This window comes from Piliocolobus tephrosceles, chromosome 9 (assembly GCF_002776525.5).
Source record: "Piliocolobus tephrosceles isolate RC106 chromosome 9, ASM277652v3, whole genome shotgun sequence".
Classification (NCBI taxonomy): domain Eukaryota; kingdom Metazoa; phylum Chordata; class Mammalia; order Primates; family Cercopithecidae; genus Piliocolobus; species Piliocolobus tephrosceles.
In genome coordinates this window covers 108,235,637-108,263,546 of record NC_045442.1, presented here as the reverse complement: position 1 = coordinate 108,263,546, position 27,910 = coordinate 108,235,637, and the positions used below count along the sequence as shown (strand labels likewise).

Genomic DNA, 27,910 nt, shown 5'->3' with positions numbered 1-27,910 from the left:
TGCAAAAAACAAAACAGATAAACCAAACAAAACAAAAATTTTGGCTGTATGTAAAAATTAATTTTAAATGGGTCGGAAACCTAAATGTAAAACCTAAAACTATAAAAATTTTAGAACAAAACATAGGCGAGAATCTTTGTGATCTTGGATTAGGCAAAGATTTCTTAAATATGATACCAAAAAAAGAACAATCCATTAAAAAATTGATAAATTGGGCTTCACCAAAATTAAAAACTGCTCTTCCCAAGACTATTAGGAGACAGAAAAGACAAACAAGAGACTGGGGAAAAAAATCTTTCTAAAGCATATGTTTGATAAAAGATTTGTATCCAAAATATATAAAGTGTCCTAAGCTCAATAATTAAACAACTCAACATTAAATGGGCAAAAGATTTGAACAGACACTTCACCAAGAAAAATACACTCGCTGCAAATAAGCACATGAGAAGATGCTCAACATCATTAACGGCTAGAGGATGCATAATAAAGCCACAATGAGCTACCACTACACAGGATTGGAACATCTACAATTAAAATCTCTGGACTTTCAAGTGTTGACAAGGATGAAGAACAATTGGAACTCGCATAGACTGCTAGTGGGAAGGTAAAGAAAAAAACCACTTGGGAACACAGTATAGTAGTTTCTTAAATGGTTACACCTACCTTATGACCTGGGCATTCCACTTTCAGGTATTTACCCCAGAGAAGAAAAACCATACATGTCTGTACGAAGATTTGCACAGGAATGTTCCTAGCAGCTGTAGTTCTAACCAGGAAAATTGAAAGCAGCCTAAATCAAATGCCGACTAGATAAACACACGGTGGTATATCCATAAATGGAATACTGCTCAGGAAGGAATGAATGATTGTTGCATGCAAAAACACGCAGGCATGTCAAAGTAACTATGTTGAGTGAAAGAAGCCACACAAAATCAAGTACATATAGGATGATTCCATTTATGGACGACTCTAGAAAATGCAAACTAAAACAGATTCGTTTTTGGGCTGCGGATGGGGGATAGGTGGGGTGGGGTAGGGCAAGGGAGGAGCAGGAGTGGGAGGAGCTGGGAGATGCAGAGATGGGTTGGGGAGGTCCTCGGGGAAGAGAAGGGAGAGAGGAAGGGGGAGGAAAGGCGACGGGAAAAGGAGGGGGAAGATGGATGGGGAGAGAGAGGGAGGCAGAGTGGGAGGGAAGAGGGGAGGGGACCTGTGAGGGCCCAGGGCACATCGTGAGAGGAGGAAGTGGGAAGGAGGGAAGGAGGGAGGGGCAGGGGAGGGAGAAGACGTGGCGGGCGTTGTGGGCGGAGCGTGGGGAGGGAGGCCGACTAGCGCCGACGGAGGGGAGAGAATGGGGGAGGGGTAGGATGGGGGCAGGGGCAGGGACGGGCAGAGGGCAGAGGGCAGAGGGCAGAGGGCGGGGCGGCGCCGGAGCGGGCGTCATGGCGCGGCTCCTCTGGTTGCTCCGAGGCCTGACCCTTGGAGCTGCGCCTCGGCGGGCGGTGCGGGGCCGAGCGGGCGGCGGCGAACCCTGCACTGGGCCGGTACTGGGGGAGGCAGGTAGGACGCGGGTCCCTCAGGCCCCACCGCTGCCTATGGCTTTCGGCGTCATTTCACCCGCTGCACCCGGGAGCCTAAGGCCGGTACAGGCCGGGCGCTGCCCGGGCAGGCACCCCTGCCCCCCCGCGCTCCCCGACCCGAGGGTCTGGGACAGTGGATTGTAAACTTGGTGGCGGCGGGGTGGGGACTGACCCCTGTGAGAATTCAAGGAAATGAGCACATGAGCCCCCTAAATGTGCGGTAATTGTTTTTTTTTTTTTTTTGTCTCTTGGCGCGGGGAGTGGGGGCATAAGTAGGGCTCGGGGGCCCCTGACCTCTATCCGGGATTCCAGGCGAAGGCCCGCGGTCTGGGCTGCAGCATCCCGGCCCGCGCGCCCCAGTGAAGGCCTCCAGTATGTTGCACTGCAGCCCTCTGCGTAGTTCCGCGGGCTTCCTTCCAGCATCTGAGAAGCAGGCAGTTCAGACTAGGGATTCCTGGGGTGTTTCCTGCCCTGCTGTCTTCCCATAAGTGTGTCTAAGAGCCAGTGAGACTGGGTTGATCATTTGTTCCTTCTTTAAGGTGACAGCCATTGTTAATGACTGAGACTGAGACGAGGGCGAGAGAGAGAGAGAAAGAAAGAAGGAGAAGGAGAGAGAGAGAAAGAGAGAGAGATTTCTGCGAAATGCCTTTGGATCCTCTCTTGAATGTGGGTACCTGCACACTTCACCAAGCAGGAAGGAGTCACCTCGGGAGACCTGTGCCAGCTACCCCTGTATTTCAGGTCTATTTCTTAGTGCCCCAGGGGATTGGCTTCCTGGGCGGTTGCCAGACTGACCCACTCTGAATCCAATTTTATATATGTTCATTGAAGACATTCAGACATACCCGACTGATGAAAATGTACCAACTCATTCTGAGCTCTTTTTAGCCCCTGAAGTTTTCAAACTGCAGTATTAAAAGAATACTTAACTAAATAAAAGCGTTGGCGTTGTGAAATGTTAGCTGATCCAACATGACTTCCAGCTATGGCCTTTCTAACCACTGGTGTCTCTGGTCAGTCAGTTTGATGACCTTTGTGAGCCCACTGTATGCCAAGCATTGTTTTGCTGAGAACCACAGGTAATAGAAACAGATCACAGTTACCGACGAGCTCTCTATAACCCCTTGATACAGGATGGTGGTTATAGCGGTAACTACTTCATGGCTATAATTGCTGCTGTCAGAAGCAGCCTAATGAATTGCCCTGGGATCTGAAGTTCTCCACCAACATTAAAATTTGGCCAGATACCAGTAGGTAACAGGAGCTGTGTACCTTATCAGATATCCCTCCTGGGAATTTATTCGACGGAAATAGTTCAAAAGAAGAACAAGAAGATATATGCAAAGATGCATTAAACACTAGTCTCTTATAAAATGGAAACTGGCTGTAACCCAAATCAGTTAAGAAATACTTACGTAAATCATGAAAATTAAATTCAACAAACTTTTAGGCAGTCATTAAAAATGATAAACAGGGAGTAGTTCTGTGGTGAAGGGCTTGGGCATGAATAGATGCAGATTTTGAGTCTTGGCTCTCTGTTACTTCCTGGGTCTGTGTCTGAGCTCAGGCTGCTATTGCAAAACACCGTGGACTGGGTGACTTAACCGACATTTTCTCACAGTTCTGGAGGCTGGGAAGTCCAAGACCAAGGTGGGAACAGACTTGGTTCCTGATGCAGACCTGCTTCCTGGCTTGCAGTTGACTGCCTTCTCACACTGCGTTCACGTGACTGTCTCAGGAAGGACCACTAATGCCTCAAGGGAGCCTCACCTTTATGATCTAATCTAAAACTGATAACCTCCCAAGCCCCATCTCCAAATACCATCTCACTGGGAGTTAGGGCTTCAGCATATGGGAGTGGGGAGAGGAGCAGGGAGAACACATAACATTCAGTTTATAACAATGTCTTTGGACATGTTTCTTGAATTTGGTAAGTTTAAACTTCAGTTTTTTTTCCTTCTATCAAATAAGGCTAATGATAATGGTAGGGTTGTTGCACAGAATAACTTTTTAATTAAATATTTTGTTACAATGTTTGACACTTAGCAGGCACACAATAAATGTTAGTTATGATTACATAAATAAGTGGAAAGAATAAAAACATAGCTACATTTAAGTTAAATCGTGGGCTTAGGGAGTGTTAGAGAGAAATTGGGAGGGGGGAAATGAGAAGACACTGAAATGACAGTATTTTTCTCCAGTGCTGCAATTTCTCATATGCTCAGAGTGTGTGTGTGTGTTTTTTTTTTTATCCAGGTTGACAAACAGCAAACTGAAAAAGGAAAGTAAGAAATATTCTGGAGCAAAAAATCTGTTGCTTCAGGAAAATATTCTTTCTAGAGATAACTATGCTAGGAAACCATCCTGGGCATAGGGTTAAAATAGTCCAGGCACTGTGATGGGAGAGACTAGTTCTGCAGATCAGAATGGGCTGGGGATTCTTTTAATACCAGTTTCTGATGAGTTCCATTAGATTCACCACATTATTTGTTGAAATGAAGTGGGCTTATGTGTGACAATTGGCAGTATAGCAACTGTGGCCAGGAAGGTTAGCAAAACCTGAAGAAGGCACCCAGTAGGTAACGATAGGACCAATAGTGGATTTCCTTAGGGATGAAAAAGTTGAGGCCTACCCCGTGTAACTTCTGGCCAACAAGATATATCACCTATGCAAATCACAGCACACAGAGAGAAGGGAACTCCAAAGAATTTGAGTTTATTAAGGCATAATTCAAAGTAAAGTTGTGTAGCTATCTCATGCAATAGCAGCAACTGATAAGTGTTTTCATAGTGAAGATAGCAAGAGAATGTAGAGGGAATCTGGAAAATGTGTAGCCCCCAAAGGATGAGCACGTGGTGCAGAGGACAGAAAATACCTGCACACACACACAAAAGGACACAACCAGTGTGGAAACCTCTCTCTAGCCATGGTGGCCAGAAGACTTGACTCATTCCCAAGTGAGAGAACTTGTTGTCATGTATCTAATGCACACGTGCCTAAATTGCTGTTTGATAAAACTGCTCAGAATTTACTCATACTGCAATTTTTATTTAAACTTTGGTTGTTTTCTAAAACCCCAGTGTGTTCATTTGCTAGGGATGCCATAACAAAATACCACAGGCTGGGCAACTTAAACGATGGAATTTATTTTCATATGGTTCTGGAGGCTGGAAGTCCAAGACCAAGACTTGTCCTGAGATTTGTCCTGAGACCTCTTTCCTTAGCTTGGGGACAGCCACCTTCTTGCTGTGTCCTTAGGTGGCCTTTTCCCTGCTGTTCCTTCCTCTTATGAGGACACCAGTCTTATTGGACCAGGTCCCCCTCTTAATGGCCTTATTTTAACATGATTGCCTCTTTAAAGGCCCTGTCTCTAAATGCAGTCACATTTTAAAGTACTGGGGATTAGGACTTCAACATATGAATTTGGAAGTTAGGGGGCAGGGAATGTCATAATTCAGCTCTTAACATCCAAGTCAAAGAAACCTCTTAAAGTGATACAGCACACTTATATCCTGACCTGGGTGTACCCAACTGAGCGTTTGTCATTGTGCTATCAAAGCAAAGTCTGTGTGCCCTTGACTGAGCCTTCTAGGCTGGCAAATCTGCAGCTAAATGTTGCATAATTGGTGCTTGAACAAGAACTAGTCTAAACATTATTGCCTACCCACTAAAGCTTTCACACACATTACAAATAGTGTAAAAGGTCCACGTTGATAAGGATTAAAAGAACCATTAAAAATGTTCTTTCATATTGTACTTAGATGAAGGCTTAATTCTTTCATTTAGCAATTTAAATACTAGTTATATATTTTAAACTTAAAAAGAAAACATTACAGCGTGGCACTGTGTCATGAACCTGTAGTCTCAGCTACTTGGGAGGCTAAGGAAGGAAAATCACTTGAGCCAGGGTGTTCAAGGCTGTAGTGTGCTTTGATCATGCATATGAATAGTCATTGTGCTCCATTCTGGGCAATACAGTGACACCCAGTCTCTTTAAAAAATTAGGGCAGAGGGAGAAGGTGGTGTCTGAAGAACAGATAGTTACTCTCTAATAGGTGTAACAAAATATAGAGGTGTGGGAGAGGGAGCTGGGAACCCAGACAAACTCAAGCCTTAGGTTCAAAGTGAAGGAGGTACCTGCTTTAAAACAGGTACCTGAGAGTCCCACTCTCAAATTCATGAGAGTCCCACTGACTTTTAGCCCTTCTCTAATTCCCACTTTCCAGTGTCAGCTACTATATTGTACTGCCTGTTGAGTCACATTAAGGACAGTGCTTCCAGGAGACAATAGGGATTTTTTCTAAGCCCATTCCACTTCCTCCCTGAAAGGAGATAGGAAGATAAAGCCAGCTTCACAGAAAAAAAAAAAAAGAAAGCCAGCTTCACAGACTGTAAATTCCAACCTTAGTACCTAAAGTTGGTCCTCTTACCTATCCACAGGAAAAATGCAAGATCTTTGCCACAGCCAAGAGGAGGGTGTTTTATCATGATGCTGTTTACTCCTTTCCTTGACAAATGTCAGTGATAGCCGGAGATTAGGTCTCACAAATTCCCCCACAGGACCAGAGTTTAAATATGGGAGGAGGAACCTAGGACATTCACTCTTACTAGCAAAGCCTGTTCTTGCTATTTTTAGTGCCTCTGGCTAAAGCATTCCCTTTTTTCATCATTTGGGGTGGCCAAAAAGAGATAGGATCCTGAACGGAAGTGGCAAAAAAACAGACAGGAGGAGGCTTGTATTAGTTTGTTTTCAAAGTGCTATAAAGAAATACCAGAGACTGGGTAATTTATGAAGGAAAGAAGTTTAATTGGCTCACGGTTCCACAGGCTGTATGGGAAGCATGGCTGGGGAGGCCTCCGGAAACTTACAATCATGGTATAAAGTGAAGAGGAAGCAAGCACATCTTACATGGTCAGAGCAGGAGGAAGAGAGAGAGGGGGAGGTGAACTTTTAAACAACCAGATCTCTCAATAACTCACTATCACGAGAACAGCACCAAAGGGCCCCCATGATTTAATCACCTCTCACCAGGCCCCACCTCCAACACTGAGGATTACAATTTCACATGAGATTTGTGTGGGGACACAGAACCAAACCATATCAGAGGCAGTCACTTGTTCCATTGTGACAAGATGGAAAAGGGGTAGATGTAGGTATTGTTAAGTGTGATGGTTTGGTAGCAAGAAGGTTTGTGGCTTTTGATTTTGCAAAAGTGGAATCTGTTGAGAGGAAGGGAAGATGTAGTAGAGACCATGGTTTGAGGAGAATGGAAAAGGTTTTTTTTTTTTTTTTTTTTTTTTAAATTTCAATAGGATTTTGGGGAACACGTGGTGTTTCGTTACATGAATAAGTTATTTCTGTAATGGTTATTTATCAAATTTTGGTGTATTCATCACCCGAGCAGTGTACACGGTACCCAATGTGTACTCTTTTATTCCCCATCCCCCCTCACATCCTTTTCCCTCAGAGTCCCCAAATTCTATTGTATCATTCTTACGCCTTTGCATCCTCATAGCTCAGCTCCCACTTAAAAATGAGAATGTACAATGTTTGGTTTTTCATTCCTGACTTACTTCACTTAGAATAATAGTCTCCAATTCCATCCAGGTTGCTGTGAATGCCATTGTTTTGAGTGGTATTCTTTGGTATATACATACCATCATTTCTTCATCCACTAGTTGATTGATGGGCATTTGTGTTGGCTCCATATTTTTGCAATTGCAAATTGTGCTATTATAAATGTGTGTGCAAGTTATCTTTTTTCATGTAATGACTTCTTTTCATCTGGGTAGATACCCAGTAGTGGAATTGCTGGATTAAATGGTAGTTCTACTTTTAGTTCTTTAAGGAATCTCCACACTGTTTTCCATAGTGGTTGTACTAGTTTACATTTCTGAGAGTGGAAAAGGTTTAAAACACCCATTGCAGAGAAATGGGAAGAGAGCTGACTGGGGAAAGATAATACTCACCAGGGTGCACTGAAACCCCAGTGAGATGAGTTAACTCTGAGTTTATAAGGACAACTCTCTCCCCAGGTGGGGGATTTTCTCCCGTAGTGCTTGATGGTACAGGGGTAGCCATGGAGAAGATAGTTTTTTTAAAAATAAGCTTTTCTATTTTGGAATAATTTTAGATTTATAGACAATTTATAAAAATAGTGCAGAGTTCTCAAAACCCCTCACCCAGGTCCCCCTGGTTATCTACTGACACCATCATAGTACATTTGTCAAAACTGTCTCTGTCTTTCCTTGTTTTTCATGACCTTGACAGTTTTGGGGAGTACTGGTGGGGTTCCTTGTAGAATGTCCCTCAGTCTGGGATTGTTTGATGTTTCTCCTCACAATTAAACTGGGATTATGGGCTACTGGGAAAAATCTCATGGAGATGGAGTTTCTTTCTAGATTCATGTGCTCTTCCCCATCTCTCCCCCCAACACTGAGACACACACACACAAACATACACTCACGCACTCACACTTACTTATTTATATTTCTCTTGCTAAACCATTTGAGAGTTGCAGACATCATGACACTTTACTGCTAAATATTTCAGCATGTTTCCTAAGACCAAAGATGTTTTCCTACAAAACCGCAAGACGGTTTTCCTCTCAGGAAATTGAGCACCCTTGTCTAATACATAGTTGATATTCAAATTTTCCACCATTTACCAACAATGTATTTTATAGCTCTTATTTTTTTTTTCTTGGATCTAGAATTTAATAAAGGGTCACACATTGGTTTCAGTTGTGGAGAGTCCTTGCTTTCCACAGGAAAGTGAAAATTTCTCTCAATTTTCACTTATGTGATTGTTTCTTCATGAAACACAGATTGAATGTTTTCGGCAGGAAAACTTTACTGGTGATGTTGTGTCCTTTCCAGAGCATCACATCAGGAAGACAAGATGTCACCTGTCCCGCTGTTGGTGATGCTAGCTTAGCCTACTTGGTTAAAGTAGTGGCATTTTTCTTCTTTGTAATTAATAAACTCTGGGGTTGTATTTTGGGAAGATGTGACTATTCTGTTCCCCAGCAGTCGAAAGGGGTTTTGGAATCCTCTGATGATTTTTACAAAATGGTGATTTAAAAAATTCTATAATTCCTTCTTCATTTATTACTTGACATTCTGCAGGATAACTCTGAAGGCCATTGAGCAATAGTAATTATCACATAAATACATTTTGTTTTGTCCCCAAAGTGTCAAATACCCCAAAAATCACGTGTTAACTGAGGTATATTCCATAGGAATTTCAGATATATATTTCCATAGTAAAAAGAAACCCCTGTAGTCTTACAAACAGTATATTTAATAAAAGATACCTCCTAGGGGAGCCCTTGTGTAAAAATAATAACAGTAATAAAAAGAAAGAAAAAAACTTTTAATGTATTAAATAGTTTAAAAACCTTTTAGCAAAATGTAAGCAATCAGCTATATGCATCACAGGAAATGCAGTATTGTTCGGTATTATAAACTGGAGAGAAGATAAGTCTTTTCTTGCCAAAGGACAATTTAGGACTTTTTTTTGTAACCTAAAATGAATTTCAACTGTAACTTCTGACATGTTTGATATATAGATGCTGGCATCACGGGCATTTAACATTTCATCTTCAGTGCCATAGTCAGATTACTAACCCTTTGGGCCTCTGTTTCTCATCTGTAAACTGAAAAGTTGGACACATTACAAAATCCTTTCCAATTCTTAATGTTGGATGATTAAAAACATTTATTATAGGAATTGGACTTCTTACTCCCTTTGGCTAAAGAGAGTATTGCTCTAGTTACTTGGTTTACGCTCATGTGAATAAATGTAGTAATATAGATGCCAAGGCGAGTAGGAAAGAGGAAAACAAAATATGGACAAAAACCATGAAGCATCATAATAGATTATTGTAGGTCTGTTTCCCTTTCAGGACTATATGCTATGGGAGTTTCTTCTTTTGTTCCATGCAAGAAGATTTTTAAAATAGAGACCTCCCTTGACAAAGAAAATCAGAGCTATCCTTATAAACCAGCAAGGGAGAAGAGTTTAATAACCGACTAGCTCACGGTTCTTTTCTGTCCAATGCCTCAACTACTTCCGGCTGGATCCTGACAGCAACTGCTCCTCTGAAAGTCATCAGAGAAGAGAGGATCAGTTTCTACCCTTAGGTACCTGAAGGGAATGTATTCCACATTCTTTCATATTTCAGCTGCCTCTTTCACTTCTATGCCCCAGGAGGACTAGAAAACTGGCTCTCTACTTCTTATTAATTTCTTATTAAATTAAATAGTCAATGAAGGCATTAGCCTTCTGGTCCCCATGAAGAATGAACTCGTGGGAGAGAGAGGAAGGGACTGGATTATTCTGCTGGGTGACAGTGCACTTAGGGAAAAAAGCCAAGGAAGAAAAGTCCATCAGGTGTTTTTGTTTTAATTTTTAAAACTCCTGTTTAACAATACAGGGTCTCTTGCAACGTGTGAGCTGCCTCTTGCCGAGAGTGAGTGGCAAAAGAAACTAACCCCAGAGCAGTTCTACGTCACGAGAGAAAAGGGAACGGAACCGGTAAGCTGAACTGGTTTACAGTTTTCTGATTGCGTGTGTTGGCAGTGAGGGGGCAGTTGGAATAGGTCCAGCTATGAAACCCAACTGCCCAGCAACACTCCTCTTCCATTGTCCCCTTCTCGGAGTGTTGATATCCATCAAGTAGAAACCGGAAACTTTTCCCTGGACACATCATCTCTATTCTGACTCCTAAATAACCTTCCTGTCATTTCAATTCCGTGCACTGCTATCACCTCCCCTCGGGGCCAAGTCACTGTCACCTTCTCTACGCATGGCCATTCTTGCTCCAGCCAACCCATTCTCCATACTGCAGCCAAAGAGTTCTTTGGAAAACACAAATCTGACCATATCACTCCCCAGCTCAAAACCTTCAGTGGCTGCCCAGTGCTTTCAAGGAAAAAGAAAAGTATGAGATGACTAATAAGGTCCTAACGGCCCCTGGCTCCCACCCCTATCCTCAAATCCAGCCATCTTCCCTCTTGACCCGGTACTTTGGCCACACCACCCTTGAGCTCTCACACACCCTGGGCTCCCTTCTCTCTTAGGGCCTTTGCACCCAACATTCCTTCTTCTCTCCCATCATCCCTCCCCATACCCTCCACCCATTCATTCAGATACCTTGTAGCTCTCAGCCCAAATCTCACTTTCTCTGGGAAACCTTCTCTTAGCCCCCAGCTAGGCTTGCTTCTAGCAGAATTCTTCCTTCATAGCATTTGCCATCGCTGCTATAACCCCTGGCACCTAACGTGGTGGCTGGCCATAGTAGGCATCCAATAAATCAACTTTTGTGAATGTTGAATGACTGCCAGGTAAGAGGTGCAAACATTATTTAAACTGCGTTCGACAATCTTGGCTTTCATTCATTTTCTGAGAAAACAACCCTCAGTGGTTCCTCATTTTAACATCACTTTTTACAGCACTGCATTTATCTGTGTGTCTGTGTGTGTGTGTACAAGTTTCTGGGGTACATGAGAAAATTTGTTACACATATATAATGCATAGTAATCGAGTCAGGGTATTCAGGGTGTCTGTCACCCTAATACAATGCATTTTTGTTAAGTGTCATCCACCTACTCTGCTGTCAGACACTGAGCATATTCCTTTTCTCTTACTGTATGTTTGTGGCCTTTAAGCCACTTCTCTTCATTCCCCCCCCCCCGCCACTCTGCTCACCCTTCCCAGGCTCTGTTATCCATTTTTCCACTCACTACCTCCATGTTTCAAATTCTTTAGCTCTCACATATAAATGAGAGCATAGTGCCGCATTTCTTAACCAGTGGTCTTAGACCGAAATATAGCTGCTGGAATGTAGCTTTTCTGAATTGAACTTTGTTATTAGATATTTTTACTAGTGAAGCAGATCCCACAGAGTGGACCCCAGCCCTGTGGCTTCAAGCATAGTAGAGTATGAATGTTTTTTCCTTTGTCAGCACTCTCATGTCACTACCCACGTGCACTGCCATTGTAATCACGGTGTCACCCTCAGTTTCTCCAGTGCTAAAGCCATCAGAAGGACCAGCACATCCCAATAGAGTCTCCTGAAATGCTGGTATTTTTGAAAACTTTCTGTAGGTGGGATTTTACTAAAGCCCTCGTTGGGAAAGAGACTACATTAGCCATTTGTGTAGATTGCACAAGGGAACCACATGATACTCTGTGAGCAGTTGTATGTATTCCCAGAGTATTCTAAGCCAACCCTAATTCTCAGGTGCAGAGCCAGGCAGGGCTTGGTACGTAGAGAGAACCTAGAGATGAGCTGCCAGATGTTTAGGAAAATAAATCTGTGGGCTTCTCAAACAGATGGTGCAATATACTCTCTGTATTTGGCCATTTGACAAAATGAGCATCATTCATTATTTTAACTAATGTTATAAATGCCTTTCCATGGATCCATTTCCATGTTTAACTTTTTAGAATATTGCAGAAATGTAAGCCTTCATTAGCTTTGTTCACCTAAGAGAAGATAAATAAAACATTGGAAGTGTCTCTTTGGTGACTCTAAATTAAAATTTAGTCCTGCATGTTTTTTCTTGGGCAACAGTAATATGCTAGCACTCTGCTAGACCAATGAATAAATTTACAGGCTGGCTGAGCAATAACTGAAAGTCAAGTATCAATAGAAGGGAGGTTTTGTGCAGGTCATTCTCTGTCTACTCTCCAGATCCACTCTCCACGGGATTCCCCTGCTCTGAGCTCTAGGAAGAGTGAGCAGTTCCTCTTCCCTGCAGCTATTGATTCAGTTTAGCCAGTGGGAGACACCAGTGAGATCTAAAGGTGGGATGGAGAAATCACTAGGACCCAGCGTTCTCTCTGTAGGGCTGCAGGTTGGCAGTGGCTATGTTCCTGTATTGCAGGCGGCAGCTCTTGCAGGCAGCCCTCCCCTGCAGGTGCAGCCTCACCAGATTCTGGCCACTCCCTCTTCTCCTGTCCCACAGGCCTAGTGGAGGCCATGGCTTCTCAAAGTCATTAGCCTAGGATGCTTTGCCCTCACTTGTGGATTTCCACTGGCCCTGTCCGCACCTTTGTAAACAGTCCTGTGTGAAGTTATCCGCAGTCATCCCTCTTGAGTGTGTCACCTGTTTCCAGCAGGTGTGTTGTATTGACAAGATGGAATGGCAAACTGCCGTTGGTCCAGCAGACCTTGCAATCCCAGGGGAATCTGGGACGTCATTCTCTCTCTGACCCTGGCCCCTCCCTGTGCACCCAGGCATTTCAGTTCTCTCTTCTAAGTATTCTTGAATCTCTTTCTTTTATTTCCACTGCTCTGCCTGAGCAGGAGCACACTCCAGGCCTGCATGTGTGAGGGACATTGGATTGCTCTCTGCCTTTGGTGGCATCTTGCCCCATTCCAGCTCATCCTTTACCTGAATGTCAAGTGATCTTTCTAAAAACCAACTCCAATCAGGCGTCCACCCAGTTTACAAGTTTCCAGTAGCTTCACATTTCCAGTAGGACACAGTTTAAGCTCTTTGTCATGATCTAACCAACCCCAGCTGGCCTGGTCTCACCTGCCTTCCGGCATCATCTCTCTCCATCCTCCTCTTTGCCCTCTTCTCTCATGTGGGCCTTGCCAGAAATACTCTTCCATTTCCTCATTCAAAAGTCAGCTTAGTGTTGGCATTTTTCTATAATAAACAACAATCAGTTGTGCAATTTAGAATAATAATAAAAGGTTAATAAAAAGACTCCCCCCCACCATCTCAGATAATATCTGATACAGACAGCCTTTGTGGAAACTCCCTTCATAGTGAAGGATACAGCGCTACCCGAACTCCATGCCATCTCTATCATAGTTGTCACCACATGGTATAAATTGTCAGCTCACGTGTGTCTTCCTCCCACTTAAGTAGCAAATTCTTTGAGTGCAGAAACTGTTTTGCTGCCCACCTCTGCAACATTAGCACACAGCTCAACCTGGGTTTATATTAGATTATCAGGTAAATACTAGAAATGAGATAGAAGCTGAGTTTAACCCTAAATAAGTTACAGGACTTGTATAAAATTGGAGAGGGAGGGCACATCAGGAAGCTAGGCAAGGAGAGAGTGGGTAGATGTCATTTCAGAAACTATGTTGGCTGAGTATTCCTTTTCATTGATTTCTTTTTTCCTTGAGATGGTGTTTTGCTCTTGTTGCCCAGGCTGGAGTGCAATGGTGCGATCTTGGCTCACCGCAACCTCCGCCTCCTGGGTTCAAACAATTCTGCCTCAGCCTCCCGAGTAGCTGGGATTACAGGTGCCTGCCACTACACCGGCTAATATTTTGTATTTTTAGTAGAGATGGGGTTTCACCATGTTGGCCAGGCTGGTCTTGAACTCCTGACCTCAGGTCGTCCACCTGCCTCGGCCTCCCAAAGTGCTGGGATTACGGGCGTGAGCCACTGCACCTGGCCTTCACTGATTTTTTAATTTTTATTTTGCTTACTGTGATAGCAGTTATCTGTCACTTCCTCTGTCCAACTGCCCCCCTGCAATAATGAAATTATGTTTTGAGTCTTCCCAGGCTGGATCCTATGAAAAGGCTTTTCTAGATCAGCCTTGGAACTGGCAGTCCTGTTTTGCATGCATGCATCTTCAGCCCAGGTGGGAAGGATGGGAAACTTCCTCTTCTTTTTTTTTTTTTTTTTTTTTTTTGAGATGGAGTCTCGCTCTGTCGCCCAGGCTAGAGTACAGTGGCACAATCTCAGCTCACTGCAACCTCTGCTTCCCAGGTTCAAGCAATTCTCCTGCCTCTGCCTCCCGAATATCTGGGATTACAGGCATATGCCACCACATCTGGCTAATTTTTGTGTTTTTAATAGAGATGGGGTTTCACCATGTTGGCCAGGCTGGTCTTGAACTCCTGACTTCAGGTAATCCACCTACCTCGGCCCCCCAAAGTGCTGGGATTACAGGCATGAGCTACCACACCAGGCCAACTTCCTCTTCTTTACAGCTGCCAACTAGTGCCAGTGTTGGGAGCAGGCATTTGAGGGGACTGGCCATAAAGGACCAGCTCACTACCATTCGGATTTCTGCAGCTAAGTTTAGGGTTTTAAAGAAGGAAAACATCCAAGTGTGCCCAGATGGTAGGCTCAGTAGGTTAATTTGAAATTGTCTGTTATGCAGCTCACTGAAAATGTGCTGTTAAACTACCCCAGGGAATTTGGATGTTTGACCTGTGAATTTTTTGAGTTGGGAAGCCTGGAGGGGTCTGAAGATTTCCTGAGTCAGCTTTGTCACTTGATGAGCTGTTCTGTGTTTTGGCTTTCCTCTGGCCCATAGGAGGGGATAGTGCCTGCTGCCAGGCCCTGCGATAGTGGATCTTCATAGTCAGCTTGTGCAAGGGTTGATTTTTCTTTAATTTTCTTTGACAGAGGAGATGACAAAAGAAATTGGGCAAAAATGGTCTTTAAAAAAAAGTCATCAGCCGGGTGCAGTGGCTCATAGCAAGTGCCTGTAATCCCAGCACTTTGGGAGGCTGAGGCATGCAGATCACTCGAGGTCAGGAGTTCGAGACCAGCCTGGTTAACAGGGTGAAACCCCGTGAAAGTACAAAAATTAGCTAGGCGTGGTGGCATGCACCTGTAGTCCCAGCTATTCGGGAGGCTGAGGCAGGAGAATCACCTGAACCCGGGAGGCAGAGGTGGCAGTGAGCTGAGATCGTGCCATTGTACTCCAGCCTGGGCAACAGAGGGAGACTTCATCTCAAAAAAAAAAAAAAAAAAAAAAATCAAGTTTGAGAAATAACATTTAAAAAAATATTGACTTGGCTCATTCATTGACTTGTCTTCTGTTCTCCTCTCAGAATACCTCTGAAAACTTGCAAACCCTGTAACTCACAATGAACGTAGTAATTTCATCTAAGTAGTAACCTGGGTTGGTGGGGGGAGAATCTAGCTCATTATTTAACATTTATTAAGTACACCGTGTCCTAAACATTATGTGAAGCATATTAAAGGCAAAATCCCTGATCTCACTGAACTATGCTTTTTATGTATTTATATTCTGTGTTTAACTGGAGATTTCAAAGTATGTTAGACAGTGGACTAGATTCCTGTTGTATTAACTCTTTTAAAAGGGAGAACGAAATCTCACACAATCACAGAGGACAAGACTCTGTTCTCTTGCTTTTTCACCGACTTCGATGCTCTTGGATGAAAAGTCCTGTATGAATACAAAGATTATCAATGTCATAATTTGAATATTGGGTGCAATAAAGCCTCGGCTGTAAATACATCTGCAGGCTGCTTCATTGGGTGCATTATAATTTTCTCTCTGGCGTTTTTTGCACTTCGTCAAATTAGTACAGAAATTCCTTGATTTGGGGACTTACCCAGGATTTAAATCTGCTATATCATCTCCTGCCAGTAGTATGAGAAATCTGAACGTGACATATCTAATTTACTTTCAGCCTTTCAGTGGGATCTACCTGAATAACAAGGAAGCAGGAATGTATCATTGCGTGTGCTGCGATAGTCCACTCTTCAGGTAAGATAAAGAATTGAGAGCTACGGAAGGAGAGCAGACCTCCAGGTTCTTACTGCTCTGTTTCATTTGAGATCTTGGATAAATAAATACCCATAATACCCATTTTGTTTTTTAAATTGCCCTTCTCATTTTGCATTGTTGCTGTAAGGAGCGCTATTCATATGAGATACTTGCCTGTCTTGACTTTTATTTCTAGCATTTAGAGCCATTAACAAGACTTCTTAGCTTATATTCTTCCTTCCTCTATCCTCAAGAAATAGCAAGGAAATAAAACTTGGTGGGCACCTTATGATAAAATTATTAGAGTTTTTTTTTTTAGAGGGAAAGTATTTAAAGAAATCTAAACCATGATTATATTTGCTGGGCCATGTGATTAAAACTGTCTCTCTCCCAGGGAAAATGGGTTTATAATTTAATTTAGGAAATGTAGAATTTTATGAGGATAGATTCCCCACAATGCTTGACAGTAGTGAATACCATACCCTCTTCTATATAGCTAAAAGTAAATTTAATTGTCCCTTGATTTCAAAGCCTCTTTTAAGTCAATCAGGATCTGAAATCTCTCAACAAAGGCTTTTTTGTTTAGACATGCAGGAAACAGTCTTAAAAAAAAGTAGATTCAATGGAGAAGAAAGGAAAATATCTTTGAAGTCCTATTTTTCAGAACTTCAAAGATGTTTTCCTTTCTTTTGCATCAACCCTAAATTAGTTTAGAATAAAATATAAATCAAGCCGCTCTGTGCATCACCCATTAGGCAGTGCTTCCTTCTGTCCTCTGGGCTTTGAGCAGTCTGGGCCTTCCTGCCCGACTGGCTGCTCATGTGGGCTGCGTTAGGAAGCCGGACCCGCCTGCAAGGATGAGGAGCGATTAGCATCAATTTTCCTCCATGCTCACAGATGGGCAGGCCTTTGCCCAGACGCATTCACATTGGCATGGGGGAAACTAGAAGGAGGTTAATTTTGACACAGTAAAATGTGGGACTCAGGTTTCTGAGACAATAGTTATTTCTTGACATTTGGTTCTGTTAAAGAGGAGAGGTAGGGCTTTGAGATGGCCCATGAACTTTAAGCCATAGAACCATGCTGCCAGCGTGTCAAAGGCTCCCTTGTTACTGCAGGCACCAGGCAGTGCTCTGTCTCCCTCTTCACACTGTGAATACAGAAGATAAATCATCCTTGCAAGAGCATTCTCCTAAATCATAGTCTTCACTCTTCCCCTTCCTTGATGTTCCGGTTTCTGCATCTGAAAAAGAAGGGGCCTTCTTCCCTTCCTTTCACCTTGCAGACTTAGTTGTAGTGTCAGAATACTGGAACCAGGAGGGTCCTGAGTCCAGAGCACAAACCTCTGTCCAGTAGAACTTCCTGTGGTGATGGAGATGTCTGTATCTGGCCATGTGGTAGCCACTCGTCACGTATGCTTGTTAAGCACTCAAGATGTGGCTAGCACGGCTGAGAGCTGACTTTTTCAATTTCATGTTAATTAATTTAAACTTAAATTTAATGTTAATTAATTTAAATTTAGAAGGTCACATGTGGCCAGAGGCTACTATATTAGCACAATGCTAGTTCAAATTAAGGAAGTTAAGTGACCAACCCCAGGTCCTGGAGGTTGTGAAACAGCCAAGACTAATAGGAAAACCAGCCGATTCTCCAAAAGCCCACTGACCAAGTGGCCAGTTTAAGGGACTGCCAATTCATCAACCTTATTTGTTTTTGTGTAACCATTTAGTTTCAGTTGAAAAGTTTCCATTTTGCATTCTTAAAGACTTCTGAGTTTGTTTCTGTTCCTCTTTCTTGTTACTGCTACTGCAGCTGAAGGAAATAATATATTCCTGAAGATTATTTATGTTCCAGAATATACTATTCTTAAAGATGCACTCATTTATGGGAGAGGCAGTAGAATGGTTAAGATTGCCAAGGTATATATCCTGGCTCCATTGCTGTGTGACCTGGAGCAAATTTCTTAACCTTTCTGTGTCTGATTTCCTCACCTGTAAAATGAAGATAATGGTAACTAATTCATAAGGTTGCTGGGAGGATGATCTGAGTCATGAGTTAATACATGGAAAAGCATAGAGCAATGCCTGACATGCCTGACTCAGGCCAGGCAGTTGATGCAAGTTAGTAATGATTTTTTTTTTTTTTTTTTTTTGAGATGGAGTCTCGCTCTGTCGTCCAGGCTGGAGTACAGTGGCGTGATCTCGGCTCACTACAACCTCAGCCTCCCAGGTTCAAGCGATTCTCCTGCCTCCTGAGTGGCTGAGATTACAGGCATGTGCCACCATGCCCGGCTAATTTTTTGTATTATTAGTAGAGATGGGGTTTCACCATGTTAGCCAGGATGGCCTCGATCTCCTGATCTCAGGTGATCCGCCCACTTTGGCCTCCCATAGTGCTGGGATTACAGGCGTGGGCCCCCACACCCGGCCATAATGACGTGTTCTTAAGCAATAGACCCCTCTTAGGGCTGTATACATGAATGTGCTTTTGATCCTGAGAAATTCTGGAAGATATATTCTAATTAATGAGAATATACAAATGCAGACTATATACCTGAGCCTTCTTCCTGTTCAAGAGGAGTTTTAGAAATATATTCTTGTTTTGCCTCTTATTTTCCTTCTCTTTCTGTCTCTGGTCTCCAGTTTCTATAGTAGGAAGCAGAGGTACAGAAAAAAAAATTCCTTCAAACGCTTGTGTAGAATGAAAGTGAAGGGAAAGTTGGTCAACCAAAACTAAGTAGTTCTTTTAACAAGTAAATGCAGGGCCCGCTCCTTTGAGCTGCCTGCTCCAGCTCGGCTGCTTCCTGCCTGGGACCCCCTTCGTGCTGTGCTGGCCTCCTGGGATCTGCTCAGCCCCACTAATGCTAATTGAAATTCCACTTATTTTTGGATCCCAGATTTATCCTGAAACCTCCTCTGATAGCACACACTGTGGGGTTTTTTTGTTTGTTTTTAATCTGCTTCAAATTCCTATTTATCAGTATCATACAATTTAGGACCTAATTATTCTCCTATTGGTTGAAGTATTTTATTTAGTTAAGGAGAGAAACTTGATTAGCTCTGGAGCCCCTTGGCCATCTTATCCTTCTTGGACAAGCCTCATGGAAGTTGCTACGGGTTGAATTTTGTCTCCCAAAAAGACATGTTGAAGTCTTAATCTCTGGAAGCTGGGAGTGTGACCTTATTTGGAAATAGGGTGGCTGCAGGTATAATTAGTTTAGATAAGATCATATTGGAGTGGGGTGAGCCCTAGTTCCAAAATCACTGCTGTCCTTCTAAGAAGAGAAGCCGTCCAGACAGAGAGGGGACAGCCATGTGAAAATGGAGGCAGAGATTGGTGATCCGCAGCTATAAACCAAAGATTGCCTACCTTAGAAGGTAGGAAGAGGCAAGGAAGGATTCCCTAGATGCTTCAGAGCCCTGCAGACACCTTGACTTTGGACTTCTATCCTCTAGATTGTGAGAGAGTCCCACCCATTTTGTGGTATTTTGTTGTAGCCACCTTGGAAATGAATACTTAGATGCTCCGTAAATACTTCTTGATTGGTTGATTAATAATATCCGTCCTGCTGCTTGGAAGCCATAGCAGTGTTGGGACTATCAGAAGCTGTGGTTATGGGCTGGGCATGGTGGCTCACGCCTGTAATCCCAGCACTTTGGGAGGCCAAGGTGGGTGGATCACTGGAGGTCAGGAATTCGAGACCAGCCTGACCAGTATAGTGAAATACTGGCTCTTCTAAAAATACAAAAATTAGCTGGGCGTGGTAGTACATGCCTGTAATCCCAGCTACTAGGGAGGCTGAGGCAGGAGAAGAGCTTGAACCCAGGAGGTGGAGGTTTCATTGAGCCACTACACTCCAGCCTAAGTGACAGAGTGAGACTCCATCTCAAAAAAAAAAAAAAAAAAAAAGCAGCTGTGATTATGAAATCACTGTGGAAATGTGAGGGAAGTGGCTGCAACTTCTTGAGCGCTTACATGCCAGACACTGGGCTCCACCCTCCAATAAGGAGCTATTAAAACCCCCATTTAACAGATGTGAAAACTGAGGCTTAAAGAATTTAACTAACTTGCTCAAGGTCACTTATCTAGTAAGTGATAGTGCAGGGATTTGGGTTCCACTGGCGCCTGTACAGTGCACTCTTCTTGAGAGTGGAAAGCACCCCAGCAATGAAGGAGCCCTCTGGGCATGTGGCAGGTGCCATGCCCAGGCTCTTCACGTGCATCATTTCATCAGACCTCTTGGCAGCTCCCCGTAGTGTTATTATTATTCTCATTTCATGTGAGGAAACTGAGAGTTAGGAAGATGAAATAACTTGTCCAGGGTTCCGCAGCTTGTAGGTAGCCAGCCAAAATATGAACCCACAGTTTTGGACTCCAGAGCCCACATTCTTCACTGGCTGAGCTTCCATTAAGCCACGTGGGCAGCACCGTTGACATAGGTGCCATCGCCTTCTGGTGCCTGCTTTCTGAATTACAGGTGTAAGTTTCTCAGAAGACATAACCAGTCTCTGATGGTGATCCCGGCCGGTGTAACTCATGAGTTCCCTTTCCAGAGCCTTGTTGCCAGCCTCATCTGCCAGCCTTACCGTCATTCTCCTCATCATCCTATAGTTGTTGGAATAAGTTTGGTGCACAGTTTTTGAGAGCTTCTGCCTCTCCAAATCAGAGACCTTTAATCAAAGGTATCTGGGTCAAGAACACTTTCCAGAATGTGGTGCCACACTCCTAGGGACTCCAGACTCTCATTTCGCTAACTTGGAATGAAGTGACATTGTCCCCCACTGCCACTTCCTCTCCTCCTTCTCTCCTTCCTTCTCCCTTTCTTCTTCCACATAAGCCTATTGGGAAAGTGTTTATTAAAATCTATTGTGGGATCACATATTTCACGATCATAAATCTTCTTAAAATAAGAGGAAACAGAGCCTGATACTAGTTCACCTTTTACGTAACGTCCTGATGTCTTATGCACCATGGGTAACCAAGTAATATTGTTAAAAACCTTTTGTGTGCCCTATTCCCTCAAAGGAATAGAAATTCTTCTAAGAGGTTAGGGCTGTCAGTTATCACCAAGTGCCTGTGCTGTTGGTTTGGGAACTGTAGAACTTCCAGAAATCAAGGAAAACCAAAGCAAATAAAATGAAACAAAGTAAAAATCCCTTAGAGTATATGATTCAGAATGGTTTTAGTTCTTCAAGGGCAAACCTTACAATCTGCTAATCACTTAAATATGTATATTGGAATTTCTGATTGGCTTTAATATTTCGGTTCCCAGTCTTAACTTATATACGTTAGGCCTCTCGTATTACTTGGTAAAATCTCCAGATTCTGCTAATTGCATCAATAAAGGTTTATTGTTTCCCATAAAATGCTTTAATGAGTTTTTATTAGTCTTAGGTTCATTTATTTAAAAAATTTTATTGTAGTCATAATTCTCCATCAAAATTCATTTAATGATCACTAGTTTATATATAATGTTGAGGATGGAAAGACTGGGATTAAAAGATAATGATGTTTTTCCCTGAGCAGAGTGGTCAGATGAATGTTTTCGAACCCTTGGAAGAGGATTGCAAAGAACCTGACCTGAACATGCAAACACTTCTAGTTGGACCCACAACTGCTCACATTTCATAGATTTCTGGTATTAATAATAAAAAAATTAAAAAATAGCTACTGACTTATGTGCCATGTGTCAGGTACTATACTAAGCATACATACAGAAAGTGAGGTGATAATGCCATTGCTATTATTAGCTTTAAAAAATCATACAATCTAGAAATGTAGAAAAGGAGACTTTATTTCTTCTAAAGGGTTACAGTCTTCAGGGTGGCCATCCCATAGGCTGGAAAGCGAACTCCCAGCCAAGAGCAGATGCAGGCACTTGGAAGGGGGAGCAGCTGGGGTAGGAGCTTTATGCTGAAGGGGTTGGCTAAATACACCTATTTAACAGATCACAGAAGCGGCTATGAAAATTCGTGAAGATGGTCCTGACATACGCATATTGAACAGACATGCATGTAACATATGACCTATGTTTATTTGGGGGTAGAAACTTAACATTTAAATGTATTACAATTAGACCCTATACATCAAAAGTCTTTCAGGATATGAAGGCCCGCAAGTGCACAGCCTCTGTAAACCATCCAGAACCAGTTCATGGTCTTTTAATCAGGAGAAAGTTACTAAAATCAGTCTCTTGTGCAATCAAAGCTGTAGTTATGGCTGGTGGAACAGAGGGTCTCAGCTAGTCAGTGTCTGATGGTAGATGAGCTGCAATTGGTTCAACATTGCTTATCTCAAAGGCCAGTGATTGTTTAGTTGCTAGAGAAAAAGAAAACCCTTGTGGCAGTTATAACAGAGTTGATTCTTTAAGTGTAGGGGTGTGTGACTTCACCCTCGCCTGGCATGGCCTTAGGTCCTGTTTATAATGTGGTATATTATTGCCACAAAGAGTCTGTTCTGCCAGTCTTATGATCTCTATTTAAACATTAGTGCTGGTCATTTGTTGTGTCTAAACCACGAGAGGGAGGGGTTATAACGAGGTGTGTCTGACCTCCTGTCCCATCATGACTGGAAACTCGGTTTAAAGGTTTTTCTGGAGTCCCCTTGGCTAAGAAGAGCTCTATTTAGTCAGTAGGTGGCTTAGAACTTTTCTATAGTTTATACTTATCTATAGATTAGGACGCTGAGTCTTCAAAAAATTAAATGACTTGCCAAGGTGATACAGATGTAACAGACAGATCCCAGGTTCACACCGAAATCTTTCAGAAATCAAAGCCTTTCCTCCAAATGGCTATACTTGTGGTTCTCAAAGCGTAGTCTGAGGACCCCAGAGATTCCTGGGGGGGACTTTTCTAGGGGCTTTTCCAACCACACTTGAGGCCACTTGAGGCCACATCCTCTTATACCTCAATCAAAACAACATAGCAACAGACTGAATCCAGAGGAAGATTCAGTTGTCTTTTTTTAAGCCAGACGTTAAAGAGCCTTGCAAAATTGTAAAACAGTGCACCTCTTCTCATGAAACGTTTGTTTCATTTTGAAAAGTATAATTATTTGTCATAAATATATGTTATGTTAACATGTAATAAATTTATTTCAGGTTGAGCATCTCTACTCTGAAAATTCAAAATCTGAAATGCACTCAAATCTGAAACTTTTTTATTTTTTGAGACGAGTCTCGCTCTGTTGCCTGATCTCCATTCACTGCAACCACCGCTTCGTGGGGTCAAGTTATTCTCCTGCCTCAGCCTCCCGAGTAGCTAGGACTACAGGCATGCACCACCATGCCCAGCTAGTTTTTCTATTTTTAGTAGAGAGGGGGTTTCACCATGTTGGCCAGGCTGGTCTCAAACTCCTGAGCTCGGCTGGGCGCGTTGGATCACGCCTGTAATCCTAGCACTCTGGGAGGCCGAGGCAGGCGGATCATGAGGTCAGGAGATTGAGACCATCCTGGCTAACACGGTGAAACCCCGTCTCTACTAAAAAATACAAAAAATTAGCCAGGTGTAGTGGCAGGCGCCTGTAGTCCAGCTACTCGGGAGGCTGAGGCAGAAGAATGGCGTGAACCCGGGAGGCAGAGCTTGCAGTGGGCCGAGATTATGCCACTGCACTCCAGCCTGGGCGACAGAGCAAGACTCCATCTCAAAAAAAAAAAAAAAAAAAAACTCCTGAGCTCAAATGATCCACCCGCTTCCACCTCCCAAAAAGCTGGGATTATAGGTGTGAGCCACCATGCCCAGCAAAATCCGAAACTTTTTGAGAACCAACATTAGACTCAGAGGAAATGCTCATTGGAGTATTTCAGATTAAGGATGCCTAACCATCAAGTAAAATGCAAAATCCCAAAATATCTGAAATCCAAAACACTTTTCTGGTCCTAAGCATTTCAGATAAGGGACACTCAACCTATATTTAAAAAAAATTAATGCACATGTTTTTAAATTCTCAGTTATAAATTATAACTTGTTAAATGTTGGCATATGAAACTCATAGACAAAAGCTCTCAGCAATCCCTATTAATTTTGGGGACACAGAGGGGACGTGAGGGGTGCTGACACCAAAATGTTTGAGAATTGCTGCATTATACAGTTGTTTCTGTGGGAGTTTGTGCTGTCAGCTAGGCTTCCTTCTGTGGGTGGCAAGTCACCCAGGTGCCGAGGCAAGAGACTGAGGGCACGAGCTGTTCCAGTATAATAAAATATATAAAATAAGAATAGTTATACTAGATATAGATAATAGATATGATTATATATGAATGTCATTAATCATTAGTTTGTATCAATTACTCTTCATTCCAATGTTACAATAATCCTTGCTCTACAATCATAACCTAGGAGCAACCAGGTCATACAGAGATACCAGCTGAGGGGACATAATGAGAAGTGACCAGAAGACAAGAGTGCGAGCCTTCTGTTATGCCCGGGCAGGGCCACCAGAGGGCTCCTTGGTCTAGCGGTAATGCCAGCATCTGGGAAGACGCCAGTAGCCAAGCGGACCGTGGTCTAGCGGGAGCGTCAGTGTCAAGGAAAAACACCCGCTACTTAGCAGATGGGGAAAGGGAGTCTCCCTCTGCCCGGGGGAGTTTAGAGAAGACTCCTCCACCTCTTGTGGAGGGCGTGACATCAGTCAGGCCCGCCCGCAGTTATCCGGAGGCCTAACTGTCTCCCTGTGATGCAATGGTCACACTCCTAGTCCGCCTTCACGTTCCATCCGGTACACCTGGCTCTGCCTTTTAGATAGCAGTAGCAAATTCGTGAAAGTACTAAAAGTCTCTGATATGCAGAAATAATGGCGTAAGCTGTCTCTCTCTCTCTCTCCTCTCTTTCTCTCTGCCTCGGCTGCCAGGCAGGGAAGGGCTCCCTGTCCAGTGGACACGTGACCCACGTGACCTTACCTATCATTGGAGATGGCTCACACTCCTTACCCTGCCCCTTTGTCTTGTATCCAATAAATATGAGTGCAGCCTGGCATTCGGGGCCACTACCGGTCTCCGCGTCTTGGTGGTAGTGGTCCCCCAGGCCCAGCTGCCTTTTCTTTTATCTCTTTGTCTTGTGTGTTTATTCCTACAATCTCTCATCTCCGCACACGGGGAGAAAAACCCACTGACCCTGTGGGGCTGGACCCTACATCCTTCTGTGTTCATAGTCTAGGGATTTGATTCTTTACCACTTTTCCTTCTTAGATTAGTTTGTTTTGTTTTGTTTGTTTGTTTGTTTTTTGGCTGGGTCTAACATTCAGTTCTTCTCTTTATTCCTTAGAGAGATAGAGCCATTTCCTTGCCACAGCAATTTTTGAAGTCTATTTTCCCAGTGCCATTTAAGGGAGCTTATCCATCAGAGCACTTAGAGGGTGGGTCTTTCGTCAGTGGATTTACCTGCTGTCCTTCTTCTCCTTGTGGCAGCATCATGAGTCCCTGGGAGACTTCTGGAGGGCTAGGTTTCACTGCAGTTATTGATGCCAGGTACCCAGGCATATTAATTAATCATCATCATCATCATCACAGCAAGAATTCAGGGCACTTACCACGTGCTCAGCCCTGTGCTAAGCTTTGTATCACACTTCACAGAGTTCCCCTCAAATCCTCAAAACAGCCCTGTAGTGTAGATATTATTCCCATTTGCTAGGTGAGCAAACTGAGGCTTCAAGAGCTATGGTTTCACACAGCTAAGAAGTTGCCAGAGGCAGCTTTTGAATCCCTGGTCAGGCTTCTGTGTTTAGATAACCTGAAATTCCTGTTGCTAAGCATGACTTTCTCATCAGACCTTACACTTCCATGTTGCACCAAGATGACGATGACTTCCTCCGACCATTAGTATTTCGTTTTGATTCCTCCTTTTTTGACATTTTCAACACATGGGTTTGATCTGTGTTACCTAATATGCAACACAGTTCACAAAGCACCATGTGTTTTTAGATCCTTGTTGGACATCCAGAAAGAAGGCTTTAGCATCAAAGGATCAAGAAGTCCTTTCACTTCGAGAGGCAATGGCTTCGATAGTGAAGGTGCAGTGAGGACGATTCCCCAGGGACTGACTGTCACATAACTGGGTGTGGGATCTGGCAGAGGAGAGTGGAAACACATCCTGTTCCCTGGAACAATGCGTTGGGGCATGCAACCCTCTTGGCATGTTAATGACAGTGTCATTAGCAGCTGTAGTATCGTTTATGTCTTCCACAGTTCTGAGAAAAAGTACTGCTCCGGAACTGGGTGGCCTTCGTTTTCTGAGGCCCATGGTACGTCTGGCTCTGATGAAAGCCACACAGGGATCCTGAGACGTCTGGACACCTCATTAGGATCAGCTCGCACAGAGGTCGTCTGCAAGCAGGTGAGATTTCTTGTTTTGTTTTACTTTCCCTGATGCTGCCCCAAGTGCCACAAACAGCTCTCTTGGTCTTGGCAAATCTGGTGTCCTTTTCTAGGAGTACTTTTATCTTCAGAACACATGGGATTCCCTTTTTGTTTTGTGTTGTTTTGAGACAGAGTCTCGCTCTGTTTTCCAGGCTGCAGTGCAGTGGCACGATCTCAGCTCACTGCAGCCTCTACCTCCTGAGTTCAAGTGCCTCAGCCTCCCAAGTAGTTGGGATTACAGGTGCCTGCCACCACATCCAGTACATTTTTGTATTTTTAGTAGAGACGGGGTATCGCCATATTGGCCAGGCTGGTCTCAAACTCCTGACTTCAAGTGATCCACCTGCCTTGGCCTCCCAAAGTGCTGGGATTACAGACCTGGGCCACCGTACCTAGCCCAGAACACGTGAGGTTTCTACACATGCCAGTAATGATCACTCTCTCCCTTCTGGGCACTGCAAAAAAGAGAAAAGGCTTCTCCAGCTTCTCTCTAATGTGGCTTTTTCTGGTTCTAACCTTCCACAGAGATGAGAACAGAGGTAGGATCTTCGCCCTCTTTTGAGCAGGGATAAGGAGCAGGAAGCTCTTATCCTGCCATAGTGGCTGGCATCTCATCTTTGACTTACCCAGTGTGGCTGGCACCTCCATCTCCCCAACCTCCTTTTGCACCCTGCAGCATGTCACTGGCCTGCAGAGCAATGCTGCGGGTGACGTCAGCATCTGTGCCTTCTGTGAGCCCAGTAGGAGAGAGTGCCTTAAATCCAGATCACAAATTCATTTTGATATCCTTAGCTGCTCACGTTTTCTGACTCATGAGTTTTGTAAAACACTAGAGGCAAGCTGATTAAGATAGCGTGGTTTTGCCTTAAGTGGTAAATAATAATAATACACTGGGTACTACAATATTATTCAGTACTTACCCAGAAATTATGTTAATGCTTTGCGTGCAATATATCCATTAATTGTCCCCACCACTCTCTTATGTAGGTACGATAATTATCCCCATTTTTAGATGAGTAACTCTAAAGGCCCAAATTTAATAACTTGCTCACATCCTATTGATAAAGTAAAACTATTTACCGTGACTGTGTTCTGCTTTCTTTCATTTCTTAATTGAATTCGGATGCAACAGACTTTTTCTCCTAACACAGATGTCAGACTCCAGAGTGGAGTGATTTTGGGGGGGGTTCGTCTGTCTGGTTTTACATAAAGAGCTTTGTTTGCATTTGGAGATGACAGAGGCTTCTGTCCTTTGCAGTGTGAAGCTCATCTAGGTCACGTGTTTCCTGATGGACCTGGGCCCAATGGTCAGAGGTTTTGCATCAACAGTGTGGCTCTGAAGTTCAAACCAAGGAAACACTGACCATCTTCAAGAGTCCTGTTCCCTTGCCACCCCTTCATGTGCACCCTCAATTTCCGTAATTCACTTGAATGACTTGCTTTGTTTGCAATAAAACTGGCCTGAGTTTGCTGCTGTC

The 27,910-nt window shown here is 43.4% G+C and overlaps 1 protein-coding gene across 1 annotated transcript; it reads left to right on the top strand.

Moving 5' to 3' along the window:
* The first annotated feature begins 1,277 nt into the window (after nt 1–1,277).
* MSRB2 (methionine sulfoxide reductase B2) lies at nt 1,278–27,910 on the top strand. The gene is made up of 5 exons (XM_023223257.1): nt 1,278–1,557; nt 10,017–10,117; nt 16,008–16,084; nt 26,262–26,409; nt 27,691–27,910. Exons 1-5 carry the CDS (start codon nt 1,365–1,367, stop codon nt 27,793–27,795), a joined length of 624 nt encoding a protein of 207 aa, XP_023079025.1. The 5' UTR covers nt 1,278–1,364; the 3' UTR covers nt 27,796–27,910.